This window comes from Ranitomeya variabilis, chromosome 1, assembly GCF_051348905.1.
Source record: "Ranitomeya variabilis isolate aRanVar5 chromosome 1, aRanVar5.hap1, whole genome shotgun sequence".
Taxonomy (NCBI): domain Eukaryota; kingdom Metazoa; phylum Chordata; class Amphibia; order Anura; family Dendrobatidae; genus Ranitomeya; species Ranitomeya variabilis.
The window spans coordinates 215,972,612-215,985,300 of NC_135232.1; the positions used below are offsets into that span (position 1 = coordinate 215,972,612).

The 12,689-nt window shown below is 40.7% G+C and overlaps 1 protein-coding gene across 3 annotated transcripts in view; it reads left to right on the plus strand.

The window, feature by feature from the left end:
- The window catches only part of HECTD4 (HECT domain E3 ubiquitin protein ligase 4), a 258,154-nt gene that overhangs the window by 112,256 nt on the left and 133,209 nt on the right, over positions 1 to 12,689 (plus strand). For all 3 annotated transcript variants that reach the window (XM_077292459.1, XM_077292466.1, XM_077292472.1), the window contains exons 18-22: positions 1,542 to 1,666; positions 9,181 to 9,334; positions 9,590 to 9,690; positions 11,926 to 12,124; positions 12,250 to 12,369. In XM_077292459.1, the coding sequence (XP_077148574.1) occupies positions 1,542 to 1,666; positions 9,181 to 9,334; positions 9,590 to 9,690; positions 11,926 to 12,124; positions 12,250 to 12,369 (699 nt within the window). The remainder of the gene's footprint in view (positions 1 to 1,541; positions 1,667 to 9,180; positions 9,335 to 9,589; positions 9,691 to 11,925; positions 12,125 to 12,249; positions 12,370 to 12,689) is intronic.

The following is a 12,689-nucleotide window of genomic DNA, read 5'->3' on the forward strand; positions in this document are numbered from 1 at the left end:
CCCTATCTGAAGAGGCAATTTGCATACTTCATTTCCTAGAGGAGCATGCATGGCGTATATGTCTCCTCACTTTGATATGCCAGGATTGGCTTGTTGCTCTCCACAAGGAGAAAAATTACCCCTTTAGATCTCATTATTTTCTTTAAAAAAAAAAAAAAACACCACTAGTAGCTTATTAGTAAAACATTGATTGCTTGGCAGCTGAATACTGACAATTCCCTCCCCCCCCCACCCCATTTTATTCTACCCTGGGCCCTGTATTGTTCAACATCTTCATCAATGATTGAGATGAAGTAATTGAGGGTAAACTGATTAAATTTGCTGATGACGCAAAGCTAGGAGGGATAGTGAATACTAGAGAAGAGAGAGAGGATTCAAAAAGATATACGGTAAATAAACTGGAACAGTGGGCAGCACCTAAAAGAATGTTTTTTAACAGGGAAAAAAGCAAAGTACTGCATCTGGGCAATAACAATGGAAAAAGCACATAGAGAATGGGAGTAATAGGTCTAAGCAACTGCACATATGACAAAGACTAGGGTAAACCAATAGATCACAGACTGAACATGAGTCAACAGTGTGATGCAGCAGCAAAAAGGCAAATATAATTCTGGGATGTATTACCAGAAGCATACAGTCTAGATCACGTGAAGTCATTACTCCTCTTTGGTCAGACCTCATCTGGAATACTGTGTCCAATTTTGGGCACCACATTTTAAAAAAGACATCAACAAACTGGAGCAAGTTCAGAGAAAAGCGACCAGAATGGTGACTGGTCTGAAAACCATGTCCTATGAGGAACGGTTACAGGATTTGGGAATGTTTAGCTTGCCAAAAAGAAGACTGAGAGGAGTCTTAATAGCTGTCTACAAATATCTCAAGGGCTGTCACATTGTAGAAGGTTCATCTTTATTCTCATTTGCACAAGGAAAGACTAGAAGCAATGGGATGAAACTGAATGGGAGGAGAGACAGATTAGATATTAGAAAAAACTTTTTGACACTTAGGGTGATCAATGAGTGGAACAGGCTGCCACGAGAGGTGGTGAGTTCTCCTTCAATGGAAGGCTGGACAGACATCTGTCTGGGATGATTTAGTGAATCCTGCTATGAGCAGGGGGTTGGACCAGACGACCCAGGAGGTCCCTTCCAACGCTACTACTCTATGATTTATTATTTATTTTTTTTTTAAGACGAATGTTGATGATGAATAGAAACCATAAATCCTTTTTTTTTTTGTTTTTTTGTTTCATCCGTCTGGACACTTATTTAAAAAAAAAAAAAAAAAAAGTGTCATCTGGATGACTATTCTATATTTTTTTTCTAATATCCTATTTACATGTATCTGTTTGACCCTGCACTTATGTTGCAGAACATAAATCTGAGTAAGTCTGAAACTTTCTTATGGCAATTCAACGTTGCATATTTTTATCTCCTCACACTTTGCACACATTTAGCTGTATTCTTTTCAGGTGAATATTAACTAATGTGGGATTTGGTTGATATTTTTATTTTCCTATTCCCCCATCTCTTTCTTTTTAGGAACTTCAGACTAGCATTTTAGGCTTAGCAACACAAATATTAACCGGATGTGATGAAGTTCTGGAAATGCTTCAGCGTGTCACAACTGCACTCATCAACAGTGATTTTCCAGATAGGGATGTTAGGTATGTGAGTTTGTTATATTTTTATACTTTGCCAAAAAGGAAACTTCCTTCATCATAAATTAGCCATAATAATAATCTAGATTTCATCAGAGACAACCCTTTCCAAACGCTTCTTCTGAAACCCCCTGTAAACAGCTAGTTTTGCCGTTAGAACCCTGTAGCCAGGTATTATAATACATTATTACATGGTAGCCATTAAGAATGTCTTTATTCTAGCTCATAGTTGGGGGCGCGAAGCAGTAATCCCACTATGTGACACCTATATGCCTTATTAGCAAATTTGTTTGGGGGCTGTATTCATGTGATAACCTCTTTTAGAAAAGATCTGTGGACAGGTTTTTGCGATGGTCTGAGAGCAGCATGATGTGGGGGCAGAGATCCTGATCACAGCGATGTATAACTTACTGGACTGCTTATTGTAGTTTTTCTAAAAGTCGTTGTTTTGCCAGCAGGATGTTATCACTGGAGGACTAGTAAAACCCCAGCACTGATTAGCAGCTTTCATTTTACAGTGAGCATAGACAGAAAGCTGCCAATCAGTGGTGTGGGGGGGGGTTATACAGAGCTCGGCATTCAGAGAGCAGCAAGATCTGCAGCAGATAATCAAAACTGCAGCATCCAGTAAAGTACGGTAAGTGACGCATCGCTTGAGTCTCTGCGTCAACCAACATCATGCTTCTCTCCGATTAGGGAGCACCTGGTGACAGATTCCCTTTAATCCCACTTGAACGTTTAATTTATTTCTTGCACCCAAATGCTGTCTTGATTTAATCATTGTAACTCGTTTGCCATTTTAAGAAATGTACATTATGTTCTGTTTTTTATTTTTTTTATATTTTGAAAGAATGGTAAAGTAAAAGATTTTTATCTTGCTTTCTACTTTTTTGCTAATTTATACAGTGCTGCCATTCTATTTAAAAGCCACTGTCAGGTCTCTTCTGGTAATTGCGGCCAGAATCAGATGCTCATTGTATAATTTTATTCCATATTATATTTAAGCATTTAATTTTCTATGGATTTTGCTTTTAGAAAAACTCCAATAATTTTGACAACATCTCTGTTTTTATTACATTGTTTAACCTCTTTCTGACCTCGGACGGGATAGTACGTCCGAGGTCAGACACCGCGCTTTGATGCAGGGCTCCGGCGGTGAGCCCGCATCAAAGCCGGGACATGTCAGCTATTTTGAACAGCTGACATGTGCCCGCAATAGCCGCCGGGTGAAATTGCGATTCACCCGCCGCTATTAACTAGTTAAATGCCGCTGTCAAATGCAGACAGCGGCATTTAACCGGCGCTTCCGGCCGGGCGGCCGGAAATGAGCGCATCGCTGACCCCCATGATCGGGGGTCAGCGATGCTTCTGCATTGTAACCATAGTGGTCCTTGGGACCTCTATGGTTACTGATCGCCGGCAGCTGTGAGCGCCACCTGCATTTCTGCTGCATAGCAGTGATCTGATGATCTCTGCTATGTAGCAGAGCCGATCGCGTTGTGCCAGCTTCTAGCCTCCCATGGAGGCTATTGAAGCATGGCAAAAAAAAAAAAAAAAAAGTAAAAAAAATGTGAAAAAAATAAAAAATATATAAAAGTTTAAATCACCCCCCTTTTGCCCCAATCAAAATAAATCAATAAATAAAAAAAAAAAATCAAACCTACACATATTTGGTATCGCCGTGTAAAGAATCGCTCGATCTATCAATAAAAGAAAAGCATTAACCTGATCGCTAAACGGCGTAGCGAGAAAAAAATTTGAAACGCCAGAATTAAGTGTTTTTTGGTCACCTCGACATTGCATTAAAATGCATTAAAGGGCGATCAAAAGAAGGTATCTGCACCGAAATGGTATCATTAAAAACGCCAGCTCGGCACGCAAAAAATAAGCCCTCAACCGACCCCAGATAATGAAAAATGAAGACGCTACGAGTATCGGAAAATGGCGCAATTTCCCTTTTTTTTTTTTTTTTTTTTTTTTTTAGCAAAGTTTGGAATCTTTTTTCACCACTTAGATAAAATAACCTAGTCATGTTAGGTGTCTATGAACTCGTACTGACCTGGAGAATCATAATGGCAGGTCAGTTTTAGCATTTAGTGAACCTAGCAAAAAAGCCAAACAAAAAACGTGTGGGACTGCACTTTTTTTGCAATTTCACCGCACTTGGAATTTTTTTCCCGTTTTCTAGTACACGACATGGTAAAACCAATGATGTCGTTCAAAAGTACAACTCGTCCCGCAAAAAATAAGCCCTCTCATGGCCAAATTGACGGAAAAATAAAAAAGTTATTGCTCTGGGAAGGAGGGGAGCGAAAAACGAATACGGAAAAATGGAAAATCCCAAGGTCATGAAGGGGTTAAGTTTTTAGTACATTTTTAAAGCTCCGATGAAAAACGCAAGGACTGAGTTGCATTAGTTTTTTTTTTTTTGGCAAGATTAAGATTAACTTTTGCTAGCCATGCATAAGATGCCTGCCCTTTTTCTTTTCTTTTAAACTCTTATACAGATTTAAGCATATGTTAGGTTATTGACTTCTTTTCACCGTTTTTTTTTTTTTTTTTTTTTTTTCATTTCATTTGCTTTGTAAATGCAGATTTAAGCAACTTTCAAAATATTCTTTAATGAAAAATAGCTGGCATTTTTTTTCTACTGTAGACTATGTAACTGTCAGAGGGAGCAGAACAGCCAGCTATGGAAAGATTTGATAGCACACTTCTCCTGATTTTCCCTTCCTTTCCCTTTGTTTTGAGATACCAAAAGGGACTGTGAGAAGGATGTTAATTGCTGACCAGACCATGGGGAAAGCATCCAAGTCATTAGAGAGGGCAGGTCACACACTGTAGTGGACATGCTAGTACATAAGAGCTAGTGAAGGGTGCAGCACACTGTATACTCAGACCTCAGATGAAATATTTATTAGGCCGGGGGCACACTTGCGAGTGTAATGCAGGAAACTTGCACGAGTCTCTCGCATCAATTCCTGGCACTGCCGGGACCTGAGTGTCTGGCTGCATGTATTTCTATGCAGCTGAACGCTACGGTCCGCCCCGCCAGTGGCAGTGCCAGGTATTGATGTGAGAGACTCATGCGAGTTTCTTGCATTACCCTCACAAATGTGACCCCAGCCTTACTAAGAGGATCTCGCCTGTATTGAGAAAAGTCTGAAACTAGGAGTAGGTTGCAAAATGCTTATTGTAGCCTGAAACGTAGTGCAACTTTTTAAAATAAGGGTAACTTATGGCACATTTAAATATACTTTTGCCTTGTCAGATGTGGTCATAACGTTTAAATTCATTAAGGAAGGGTAGATACATATACACAGAAGAACATTATACACATATGTACACACATACACTCCTCAACATTGCAACTGTAACACCAAGAAGGAAAAGAGGTGGAGTTCTGCGAATCAATGCATCAATAAACATGTTAATGATATGCAAATGATGAAAAAATGGAAACCACATTTTCTAAACATATTAATTTATTCAGTATAGAGTATGAGCGCAATGCTCAGAAATACACACACTTACACATCTTGGCTACTATCAAAGAGGTTACTAATGGGTGTCAGGAATGTTCTATCACAGTGAAAGCACTTGGGCAAATCATCAAGATCTGCTGCTGGCAGCTCCCTTTACAGTTGTTGATCAATGACATCCCAGATGTGCTCAATGGGAAAAAATGACTGGAGAGGCGGCAGGCCATGGTAGCCAAATTAGGCTTCTCAGTAGCATGAGCAACAGTAGCCTTGTGTTGATATATTTAAAGAAGGACTTAGGGACACTTTGGATATTTGGTCATAACACTAGTTCTATGATTGATCCAGTCTGCACTGGAAGTGAAATTGGACATCACTTACGAGGCCAAAGGCGTCAGTGTCTACACAAACCATTAGAAGGCTGTTGCACAAAATTGGATATGAGCTAGAAATCTAGCTACAGGTGTTCCTTTTGACCTCATGCCATTTTCAACACAACAGTGCCAGGTCACATGTTACCTGTGCTGCTGTGAGCAGTCTGCATGGTCTAATCATGCTACCATGGGCTCGGATGTCATTGGTCAGCAATTGCAAGGGGAGCTGTCAGCAGCGGATCTTGATCATGTGTACCCAAGTGCATTCAGCATGGCAGAAGATTCCTCAAACAACCACAATAACCTCACTGATAACATGCCAAGGTGTGTAAGTGCATGTATTTCTGCATGTGGTGCTCATGCTTGATACAGAATAAATCGAGATGTTTTAGAAGTTTTATTTCTATTTTTCTTACTATTAACATGTCTGTCAAGCCTGTGATTTTTATAATTCCATGACTTTTCCTTCTTGTTGTTATTTTAACCCCTTAATCCCATATGACGTACTATCCCATCAAGGTGACCTGGGACTTAATTCCCAGTGACGGGATAGTACGTCATATGCGACCGATAGTCAGCTAACACCCGGCCACGATCGCAGCTGACATCCGGCACTATGCGCCAGGAGCGGTCACGGATCGCCCCCGGCACATTAACCCTGGCACACTGCGATCAAACATGATCGCAGTGTTCCGGCGGTATAGGGAAGCATCGCGCAGGGAGGGGGCTCACATCGCTTTGCTCCGAGCGTCTCTTACCTCCTCTCCCTGCAGGCCCCGGATCCAAAATGGCCGCGGGGCTGCATCCGGGTCCTGCAGGGACTACTTCTGGGTCCAGAGCAGGCGCTGGTAAGCCTGCAGCGCTGTAAGTCAGATCGCTGATCTGACAGAGTGCTGTGCAAACTGTCAGATCAGCGATCTGTGATGTTCCCCCCTGGGACAAAGTAAGAAAGTTAAAAAAAAAAAATCCTAAATAAAGAAAAAAATATATGTTATTCCCATAAATACATTTCTTTATCTAAATAAAAAAAAACAATAAAAGTACACATATTTAGTATCGCTGCGTCCGTAATGACCCGACCTATAAAACTGTCCCACTAGTTAACCCCTTCAGTGAACACCGTAAAAAAAAAAAAAACGAGGCAAAAACCAACGCTTTATTATCATACTGCTGAACAAAAAGTGGAATAACACGCAAGCAAAAAGACGGATATAAATAACCATGGTACCGCTGAAAACGGCATCTTGTCCCGCAAAAAACGAGCTGCCATACAGCATCATCAGTGAAAAAATAAAAAAGTTATAGTCCTCAGAATAAAGCGATGCCAAAAATCGGAATAAAAAGCAATCAAAAAATGTCACGTGCCCGAAAATGTTACCAATAAAAACGTCAACTCGTCCCGCAAAAAGCAAGACCTCACATGACACTGTGGACCAAAATATGGAAAAATTATAGGTCTCAAAATGTGGAGACGCAAAAATCTTTTTGCTATAAAAAGCGTCTTTTAGTGTGTGACAGCTGCCAATCATCAAAATCCGCTATAAAAGTAAATCAAACCCCCCTTCATCACCCCCCTTAGTTAGGGAAAAATAATAAAATTAAAAAAATGTATTTATTTCCATTTTCCCGTTAGGGTTAGGGTTAGGGTTAGGGCTAGGGTTAGAGCTTGGATTAGGGTTAGGGTTGGGGCTAGGGTTGGGGCTAAAGTTAGGGTTAAAGTTGGGGATAAAGTTAGGATTGGGGCTAAAGATAGGGTTAGGGTTTGGATTACATTAACGGTTGGGATTAGGGTTGGGATTAGAGTTAGGGGTGTGTCAGGGTTAGGGGTGTGGTTAGGGTTACCATTGGGATTAGGGTTAAGGGCGTGTTTGGATTAGGGTTTCAGTTAGAATTGGGGGTTTTTTTTATCACTGTTTAGGCACATCAGGGGCTCTCCAAACGCGACATGGCGTCCGATCTCAATTCCAGCCAATTCTGCGTTGAAAAAGTAAAACAGTGCTCCTTCCCTTCCGAGCTCTCCCGTGCGCCCAAACAGGGGTTTACCCCAACATATGGGGTATCAGCGTACTCGGGACAAATTGGACAACAACTTTTGGGGTCCAAGTTCTCTTTTTACCCTTGGGAAAATAAAAATTTGGGGGGCTAAAATCATTTTTGTGGGAAAAAGAAAGATTTTTTTATTTTCACGGCTCTGCGTTGTAAACTGTAGTGAAACACTTGGGGGTTCAAAGTTCTCACAACACATCTAGATAAGTTCCTTAGGGGGTCTACTTTCCAAAATGGTGTCACTTGTGGGGGGTTTTAATGTTTAGGCACATCAGGGGCTCTCCAAACGCGACATGGTGTCCCATCTCAATTGCAGTCAATTTTGCATTGAAAAGTCAAACGGTGCTCCTTCCCTTCCGAGCTCTGCCATGCGCCCAAACAGTGGTTTACCCCCACATATCGGGTATCCGCGAACTCAGGACAAATTGCACAACAACTTTTGGGGTCCAATTTCTTCTCTTACCATTGGGAAATTAAAAAATTGGGGGCAAAAAGATCATTTTTGTGAAAAAAATAAGATTTTTTTATTTTTATGGCTCTGCTTTATAAACTTCTGTGAAGCACTTGTTGTGTTAAAGTGCTCACCACACATCTAGGTAAGTTCCTTAAGGGGTCAGCTTTCCAAAATGGTGTCACTTGTGGGGGGTTTCAATGTTTAGGCACATCAGGGGCTCTCCAAACGCAACATGACGTCCCATCTCAATTCCAGTCGATTTTTGCATTGAAAAGTCAAATGGCGCTCCTTCCCTTCCGAGCTCTGCCATGCGCCCAAACAGTGGTTTACCCCCACATATGGGGTATCAGCGTACTAAGGACAAATTGTACAACAACTTTTGGAGTCCATTTTCTCCTGTTACCCTTGGTAAAATAAAACAAATTGGAGCTGAAATAAATTTTGTGTGAAAAAAAAAGTTAAATGTTCATTTTTATTTAAACATTCCAAAAATTCCTGTGACACACCTGAAGGGTTAATAAATTTCTTGAATGTGGTTTTGAGCACCTTGAGGGGTGCAGTTTTTAGAATGGTGTCACACTTGGGTATTTTCTATCATATAGATCCCTCAAATGACTTCAAATGATATGTGGTCCCTAAAAAAAAAATGGTGTTGTAAAAATGAGAAATTGCTGGTCAACTTTTAACCCTTAACTCCCTAACACAAAAAAATGTTGGTTCCAAAATTGTGCTGATGTAAGGTAGACATGTGGGAAATTTACTTAAGTATTTTGTGTGACATATCTCTGATTTAAGGGCATAAAAATTCAAAGTTGGAAAATTGCGAAATTTTCAACATTTTCGCCAAATTTCCGTTTTTTTCACAAATAAGCACAAGTTATATAGAAGAAATTTTACCACTATCATGAAGTACAATATGTCACGAGAAAACAGTGTCAGAATCGCCAAGATCCGTTGAAGTGTTCCAGAGTATAACCTCATAAAGGGACAGTGGTCAGAATTGTAAAAATTGGCCCGGTCATTAACGTGCAAACCACCCTCGGGGCTTAAGGGGTTAATATTGAGGTGTGTATATTCTGTATGTAGATGGATATACATATGTAGATAGAAATAGAATATGCACAATTTGTTAACATGCTTTGATAACTATATATTTTGTTTCAGATTAAAGGGCTTAGAACAAATTACAAAGTCCACCATGCTTGGCCATCTCCTTCCTGTGCTCCTTACATCCCTCATGCATCCAAATCTACAGACGTTAACAATGGCAGATGCTCTGATGCCCCAACTTGTACAACTAGTGCTGTATACCAGCCAGGTATGGAACAAGTCTATCTGATGTCTTTATCCGACGCGCTCAGGAAAGCTTCTTATAGAGTTTTTAAAAGATAACCTCAGGATCTGAAATGATCTCATCATGTGTAATTATGCACCACAAAATAATAAATGTTCCTTGTAGTTTGTGTTAATCCGGTTTTCTAATAACCTTGATTAAATAGTGTTAATATTGAATTTCCTTTGTCAATAAATACTCATTTCTGCATTTCTTTTTTTCTAATTCACGTGTGTTTAGACGGCTCTTCTTCTAAAAACCCAGTGCACAGCTTTGGCCGATATTGGGACCTCTCCAAGTGGACTTTCAGATCAGAAGAACAAATTATTTCCAGATGATAGGTGTGTGTTATTCTATCGTTAAGGAAGTGCTGAGAATTATTTTTTTTCCTTTTCATCTGTTCAGTTTCTGACACCTAATCAAAAACCAGCCAATGATAGAAAAAAACATGGTTTGCTGTATTTGCACAATCACACAGAGGGTTGTCCATCTTGAATGTAGCTCTCATCATAACAGATGTTGTGAAGACCTAAAGGAGGCCATTAAGCTTTAGCTATGTCACTACTTTCCTGGAGCTTGGAGGTGAGGGGCATGAGCTGCTGCCATACAGCTCTGGTGCTGGCTTATTTCTAATGGGTGCAAAGGATTGAGCTTATGCCCAAACTGCCCTATAGTCCTCTCCCCCAACATTCACTATTGGGGATGTATGTGTTGGTTCGATGGTCAGTCTGTCCACTCTAATTCAGTGGGTTCGGATTGCTTTTATCTGTGTATGGCCATCTTCAGTCTTAGGCTGGGTTCACACTGCGTTGAACCTGTCCGTTAGACCGCGGCATAAACGCGATGTAACGTAGTCCTTAACGGCCACCATTTATTCCTATGTCGGACGCATCACTAGAGCACGCCCACAATGGGCATGCGCTAGGGATGTGCCGTCATTGAGTGACGGACCCTGAGACGCGGGCTGCAGCGTTTCCGGGTCTGTCACTGCTAGCGCAGATAGAGCTAGCAGATGCTATAGCGTGCTGCCATACCGGCACTTACGTTTACAGCAGCCCGTTACCGTATATGTTGAACAGGCTGCTGTAAACGTAGTGTGAACCCAGCCTTACTGATTCCCTGCATAGGTGCTGCCCGCTAAGGTTACAGGAAGAGATTTAAGTGTAAAGTAGACAAGAAAGACAGTTTTTCTTAAAAGGGATTTTAGCCTGCCCCCCAGAAAAAAATCATTTATATTAGGTCTGCATTTACCTGTGTAAATAGTGGCTATGCCCACAAATGATCTTGTGAATATCAATTTGTATATCTGTCTTCATTTTGCTGCTTAGTCAGAACTAGCCACCATGGCGTTGGTATCCCCAGACTAGTCCTGCCTCGGATCATGCTATCAATCCAATATGGTCGTCTGCTGCTGGGGGAATCAACGCCCCACTAGGCTAGTCTTGGCTAATCTTCATATCGCAAGCCAAATTTATAACTTCAATTTTTAGCCTTCGAAAAAAGTGTATGGCACCTATAATGAAGGAATAGGCTTATACTCAGTTATGGCAGCGGTTTAGGTGCTTACAGGTTCTCTATAACCCCTTACTGACATCAGCCGTACATGTACAGTGCAAGTCGGTAGCGGGTGTATGGAGTAAGCTCACAGGCTGAGCATGACCGACTTATACCTGGCAGAAAATGGCTGCGACACATAGCCGGGACCTGCCTCTAACAGCCACTCAGCTCCGCTTGTAACTGTTAACCTGCTAAATGCCACTGTCAAACTTTGACAGCTGCATTGCCAACGCGCTCATGGGCGCCACCATGATGCTATGACAGCCGGGGTCTGATGAAAACCCTTGTGTTTGTCATCATGGAGCACCTTTGAAACCCATCCTGTGGCTGGTCTTTAATGGAGACCATGATTTTTACTATATGCAGCATTATTGTGGTATAGCTGTATATAGTGTAAGTGATCAGACAATCGCAGGTTCAAGTCCCCTTAGAAGACTAATAAATAAAGTGAAAAGCTAAATAAAAAAAAAAAATTAAAGAATCATAAGTTTAAATTGTTCTCCTTATCCCTGTTAAAAATAAAGATGATCAAAATAATAATAATAATAAAAAAAACGTATTATCGCCAAAATTGCGTGGGTAATTTTTGGTCGCAATATATCAAAAATTTCATATTGGTCCCAAATTTGTATCAATAAAAATAAAGACATGCTCCTCAAAAATAATAATCCCTCACACATATCTGTCAACCAAAAAATGAAAAGATCTCGGAAAATGGCGACACAATCTCAATTTTTGTTTTTAACACTAAATAATAAAAAACTGGACATGTTTTATATCGTCTTAAACATTCTGTAAAGGAGAAGCATATTGGCAGGCCATGTTTACCACAAAAAACAATGTTAGAATTGTGTCTATCTGGACAGACAATTAAACAAGTAATGGCTCTTGGGAGGAGGGTAAGAAAAAAACTGAAATTGGCCACGACTGGAAGAGATTAAGGTGTGGCTTTCCTGAATGCGATACTACTTGTATATGAATATTTCCACTATACATACTGTACCCTTACATTGCTACAGGATGTTGGAGGAGAAGGAGGAACCCGGCTTTCTGACAGGTCTGAAGATTCCCGCACCCTGGGCTGCTGGAAAGACAGTAGAAACATCCCATCCCGTTAGAGACAATTACAAGTTTAAGGAGAGTGTCCATATACCCGGCGCCCGATGTCTGTATCTCCGCTTTGACAGCCGGTGTTCCTCACAGTATGATTATGATAAGGTTAGTGAACAGGTTGTGTTTTTTTTTTTTTGTTTTTTTTTAAGGATTATGGAGGTTTGATACTTAGGTTTTTATTGGGTAAAAATGTATTTTTTCCTGTTTTTCATCTTTACAACTATGACTAGCTGGTGATCTATGCCGGGCCTAATACGAACAGTCGTAAAGTAGCAGAGTACGGCGGAAATACCTTAGGATATGGAAGTAGGAGCGTTCTAGGAACTGGCTGGCCAAAAGACTTAGTGAAGGTAAGCTGGCGATATGTAAACTTTTCTTGGGTTGCGTTACGACTAACTTCTATATGTGCTGTATATTTGGAGGCACGATATGATCGAGGGATAGAAGCAGAGTTCTGATCTATAGATTGGTAAGCTGTAAAGGCAGACTGAGCTCTGAGGAAAGATTCTGTAAGAGCTGCTGATCTCTGCCACTAATTGACAGCTCTCCCTCTATCAGTATATAGAAAGAAGCCTGTCAATCACTCTCCCTGGGAGGGTAATCAGGCTTTCGCTACCTCTCCTAGGTGGTCCCGTTATGATCTGCTTTCTACTTCAAAACCATAAAACGC